The sequence below is a fragment of the Thermobia domestica genome, chromosome 13 (genome assembly GCF_964235325.1).
Source record: "Thermobia domestica chromosome 13, izTheDome1.hap1.1, whole genome shotgun sequence".
Classification (NCBI taxonomy): domain Eukaryota; kingdom Metazoa; phylum Arthropoda; class Insecta; order Zygentoma; family Lepismatidae; genus Thermobia; species Thermobia domestica.
In genome coordinates this window covers 174725555-174731554 of record NC_137466.1, presented here as the reverse complement: position 1 = coordinate 174731554, position 6000 = coordinate 174725555, and the positions used below count along the sequence as shown (strand labels likewise).

The window sequence follows — 6000 nt, the reverse complement described above, 5'->3', positions numbered from 1 at the left end:
GTTGGAATTACCAAACACTTTAGCAGATAATGCAACTGAGTTGTATATTAATTACCAAGTGCATGCTTACTCCATTCCGTCGTCATTCGTTTCCGTTTTCTGCGTATCTTGCTTTGTACGTTTATTGTGTATTTATATACGTAATATGGGTTGGCAATATGACCAGGATAGCATTTATAAGTAAGTGAGATATAGCTGGTAAATATTTATAAAGAAAATAACTAGTTTTACGAACAATCCTCCACACAATATCAGGATCTTCCCTGAATTTTTTAGATCTATGTAGCACATTACCCAAGTTGCGTGCTATACAGCAAAAACGCGAGGATGGATAGATAGACAGTAGATAATAGATAGCAAGAAGCGGTCTCCTGCAATCATTAATGTTACCAAGAATACATTCATTTCCATCTGAACTCTATTAAAATTGGAAGTGATATTTATTGGATTGGAAGTCCAGTTTCAATATTTATCTACATAGGGCAAAAACGATTAGAGATACTGAGAAGCTTTTTTTTTTTAAAAAATCGATTTAGAGTTCAAAGAATAGGTATACTCATGTCCAAAATTATTGTTGCATGTCTATAAATATGTTGTTGTAGGAATATAATTTGATAACGAATTCTCCCGGTATGTCTTGTAATGTTAGTATGTGTATAATCGGTAAAGACATGTATGTGGCAAATTTCGTGTCGAAAGAGCAATAAATAAGAACAATAAAACAAAAATAAAACTTTCTTGTCTACTTAGCAACATTTTGTTTTACTCATTCTAATTTTCGTATTTATAATTCTTTTCCTATTAAATTTACCACAAATATACATTTCCCGACTATACACATAGTATCAGTATTAAAAGTACCCTGAAAAATCAGTATCAAATTATATTCTTACAAGAAGACAATTATAGATATGCGACAATCATTTTGGACATGAGTGTACTTAACCCTCTATTCAAACCGGTAGTAGCAGAATTCTACTACTTCCGGTTTTAATGTTGATCGCTATAGATTAACGAAGGTCATACGTAGCGGCAAGCTGTTTTCTGCAATTAAGCTCGTAAGAAACCATTCCATCCTCACAATCGTCTCTGCAATACAACTGGAACTGGTAGAAATCTACCACCACTTCCAGTTTCAATATGGAGAAAATATTATGTTATACAAACCAAATTCCTTTACGCGATGTACGTGTGACACTGCTACTAGTAAGGATGTTATAAAATAGAGGACCTGCCTATACAACAAAATCGTGAAGCCAAATATCACAGTTTCGCCACCCCACTCCACCCACTAAGATCGCAATGTTTTGAGCCAATATTCATGACTGAAACGAGAGCCGCCAATCAGACGTGCCGATGGTCGTTTTTTTTTTTTGGGGGGGGGATTCATTGAGTTAATAGGGTGAAGATACATATGGGCAGATCCTCTATTTTATAACATTCTTGGTTCTAGTTTGGACTACTGTCAGCAAAATTCCTATACCAAAATTATATTTCCTGAGTTTTCCAAGTACATGGTAATTCTGCAGTATTCTCCGGCAATATCACACATACACTCGCAGCAAGCTCAGGCAACATTGGCATTCCACTACCTGCTTCTCTCAAAAACATAACTACTTCCAGCCTACCTGTTCGTGTTGCTCTCATTCCATCTCAGCAAATCTTTTAAGGTTTCTCAAGAACATAAATAGGTCTTTTTAGCAATAACACACAGACTGAAAAAGTGAATGACTGAACCGAGACGCTACTCAGTCCGCTTCCGAAAACAGCCACACACTCTCTCACTCCTGAAGTCGGTGATCTCCACTCAGGTCGTGCGTATGGTTTGTACCCCAGCGTAAGCTGCTGTGCTTGGACAATCCAGTGTCCATATATTGAGAATATCTTTTGATAGTTATAATTTCATATATATTAATGAAAGGAAGAAACAACCGATTTAAATTTATTTTTATACTCCAGATGATCTGTAGGCGCGAATTCAATAACATACAAAGAATGAAAATGAATGGCTGGACCAAGATTCGAACCTGGGATCTCGGCATACCGTGCTGATGCGTTAACAACTATACACGATACGCTGGAGATCCCGGGTTAGAGTCCCGATCCAGTCATTTCACTTTTTCACTCTTTGTGTGTTATTGAATTCGCACCTGATGTGTAAAAATAAATTTAAATCTGTTGTTTCCTCCCTTCATTAATATATAATGTTTCCTTCACATTCCCATGTTCTGTGTATTTGTGAATAATCATCTGTCATGTTTCAATGATTAATCGGGCTTCTTCCGGCAGCAACAGATGGCTAATTTTACGTTTCTATTTCTTCTTATACATATTTTATTAACTAAACATCCTTAGAAGTTTATGCTCAATTAATCAGCAATGTATCATAAAAATCCATACACTTAAAAGAATATTAACGTAAGGGAATCTAAAGAATAAACTTTCCGTTGTAATATCTTTGACGTGTCCCCTCTACATTCAAATTATCACGAACCATACCATGCAGTAAATTTTCATCCTGCCATTGCTATTTTCTGCGCTTATTTAAGATATATCATAGTTGCCAAATTACAAGAGTTTTCTTATTTAGTAAATTTTGTTAGTACGTGAAGTATTTTTATTATAATGAAATGTGTGCATTTTAATCAGAAATAAATGCAAAATATAATAAGCCATGTTTTTTATTAATGTAAGTGGTAATCATAGCCTCCCATTCCTTGTCCAAATTTCCTTTCTCTGTGTTATGTTAAGTTATGATTTAGCAAGTATGATGTTAATAACGATTCCACGATTTGGATGTTGTTAACGATACCACAAGCTACTTTAACCAATGAATTTTGTGTAATAGAACATTTTCGGTGTGTAGAATGCTGCTATATATATTTAGGTGCACCTAAAAGTATTTGTGTTTATGATCTGGCTACTTGCAACCGTTCAACTTACAAGCCTATTCTATAGATTTCTTTACGCTAATTTTCTTTCAAATTATAAGTTTTTACTTAAATCTGATAGAAAATACACACTACTAAGGATGTTTTCAATGAATAAAATGTGTAACAATTGCTGCCAGAAAAAGAAGAGCGATTAGTCTTTCAAATATTTCAGATGATTGTTTATAAGTATATGTACTCGAAGAACATGAGGTGTATATTAAAAGTAAGTGTTCTTTACGAAACATGAAAGTATTTATAAGAAAGAATTTACCAGAAAATAACAAATTATTACACACTATTACACATCACAAAATATACCGCACTGTAAGTACTTTTATCAGATAGGAGAGAAAAAAACAAAGACGAGTGGTAAATAAGACGTGAAGCTAGTTAAGATATGAATATGGTGCCACACTGGACACCTCTCAGTTACCACTCTTTTTTTTACTTTTCTTTTTTTCCTTTTTCTTTCCTCTCCTATCTGATGAAGCGTTGCAGTGTATTTTTTTACTTCTTCTTATCTCATACTCAGGTTGAGATTCTTTGTTCCAACCAAAGAAGAGAAACTCCATATTAACGCTTCTGTAACATTGATAAATCGCCTTTCCTTGTCCATACTTTTTTTCCTCTTTCTTTTTTGAAGGTCACATGACAGCGAAAGTCAACGGCTTTCATTCGTGGTCACTTACGTAAATGAGGATTCACAGTATAGATTAATAGCCCTCAATTGTTGAAAATATTCACACATACACTATTATGTAAATAAATAATACACTTACACACAGAAAATTGAGAGAAATTGCTTTATTTTGACACTAAAATGCTTCTATTTCAACTTCTTCTCCCGCCGTCTGCACAACGTCCGCAGCTGATTCTTTGTTACTGCCATCTGCACTTTGATTGAATATAACGAGAGGTGCTGGAGACGGATAATACATATTCGACGCCCGATGTTCCTTCAGATACTCCCCTCCAGCTTCGTCATATTCTTCCCTAGTTATCATCAATTCTCTGCTCTCTGGCTGAGCAGCCAAGTCTCTAGCACCGTACCACGCATCGAGGGAAGGATTACGCGCAATACTTACACGAAACTTAGATTTGAAAGGTCGCATTTCTAACAGTTCTTTCTCCATTCTAGAAACGAACCCCGGAAACCGAGAGCAACCCCCAGTCAAAAACACATTAGACACCAACAGATCTTGAATTTGAGGTGGATACTGTTTCAGAAGATACTCTATAGTCTCTGCTATTCCTGCTTGATCAAGTCCTACCATTGAAGGCTGGAACAACACTTCGGGAACTCGTATCCTTTCTGCTGCTACGTGAAGTTGGTGAGTTTCAGCCGGATCAGAGAATCCATTTTGTGAATCGTTGGATGGTTCGAGCTCACGAGCAAATTCTGGGTCATGTCGTCGTAATACATCCTCTAGTTCTCCTAATTGCTCTTGTTCTTCTTCGCTGTCAGAATCGCCACATTCCTGCAAAACAGAAACAAGTAAATTCTGCAGAAAAGTAGTATTAATTAGTGTTATTTATTTTATAAATTTGTTAAATTATTTAAGACTTGTATTAATTTTTCTTTTCCATACACGGTAAAGCCGATTCAACAAGGTAAATGAACTTGAAATAGAAATGAGTTTAGCAAGAGAATTCAGCCCAATTTTGGATTGTCTTCTGTAATTACTGAGATTTCAGAATGCTTGATCTTGAGACATATATTAAAACATTCTACTGTGATTATTAGCAGTAAATTATAATTTCACATGTAGCAACCAGTGAGATGATGTAACAATAGTTACTTGGAATCTAAGACAGATGTGTTCAACCTGCTAATGCTAAGTGTATGGGATAGCTTTTCAAGTACTATTACTCAAGGACATAACCGTTTATAACTACATTGCGTTAATATTTATTAATAAAGAAAATAATTTATGCATTTTGTAATAAAATTTAAAAATAATAAGCATAGCATTCTTGGTTTAACTGCGTCTAAAAGAGTTTTTATCTTGAATTGTTCCAATCACTTATCCAATAGCCGTTTTCAACAGATAAGTCAGTCACACGAAGATTGACTCACTTAATGAGAACATTATGCATTTTTGGGACAGGAGTTCTAAAAGTTACAAAACTGACCTCTTGATATCTAGTTATTTTTTAATACACTTTTATTAGTTGTTCCACCCTTCTCAATTTCCAACTAAGCACGATGGATGACGATGTTGGCAATACGTCAAATATACATTTATTAGATTGAATTTTTCTAGCAGAGAAGTCAGTAGATAACTCATTTGTAAAAGATCTTACCTTGTATCCGATAAACTTAAAATTCTATCAAACTGTTTCGATGTTCACTTGTATTTTTTTAATAACTTGTTCTCGTTTCTAAACTAAGAACATAAAGACAAATTTATGTCAACTATAAATAAGTTTACGCGGATTTTGAGTTTATACATCCATCATTTTCCACTTGACCCCAACAAAGACAAAAGATTTAACGTTATCAAGAATTTTTTCCACCTTTTTTTAAAGGACGGGAAGAATATACACTTATCAGCCAAACCATGATGACAGCCTTCCTAATATCTGGTATGTCCACCTTTGGCTCTTAAGACAGCAGCACTGCAGTTTGGTATGGAAGCAATGAGGCCTTGGTAAGTGGTTGGAGGCATGGTGCACCACATATGCACACACAAGTCACTTAATTCCTGTAAATTGCGCAGAAAGAGCGGATAAGCTCGGATCCGACGTTCAATGAAACCCAAGTGTTCAATTGGGTTAAAATTGGGTGAGTTTAGTGCAACTGCAGCATTTGGAATTCACCACTGCTCCTCGAACCACTGGAGAACACCGTTGGCCCCGTGACAAGGAGCGCTATCTTGCTGAAAGATGCCATTCCCAGCTAGAAATATGGCCGACATGAATGGGCCTATACGCTCAGCAAAGACCTGCCGATAGCTAAGAGCCCTCCACACGCATTACTGGGCCTACAGATGAGCATGTGAAGGTTCTCAAATCATAATAAAGCCACTACCGGCCTGTCGTCCTCCTACTATGCACATCTCGAGCA

At 35.8% G+C, this 6000-nt stretch overlaps 1 protein-coding gene across 1 annotated transcript in view; it reads right to left on the bottom strand.

Moving 5' to 3' along the window:
• Window positions 1–3163: 3163 nt before the first annotated feature.
• Arp5 (Actin-related protein 5) overlaps window positions 3164–6000 on the bottom strand; it is a 44369-nt gene continuing 41532 nt past the window's right edge. Inside the window, exon 11 of the mRNA XM_081736922.1 lies at window positions 3164–4411. Coding sequence (XP_081593048.1) covers window positions 3749–4411 — 663 coding nt within the window. The 3' untranslated portion in view covers window positions 3164–3748. The remainder of the gene's footprint in view (window positions 4412–6000) is intronic.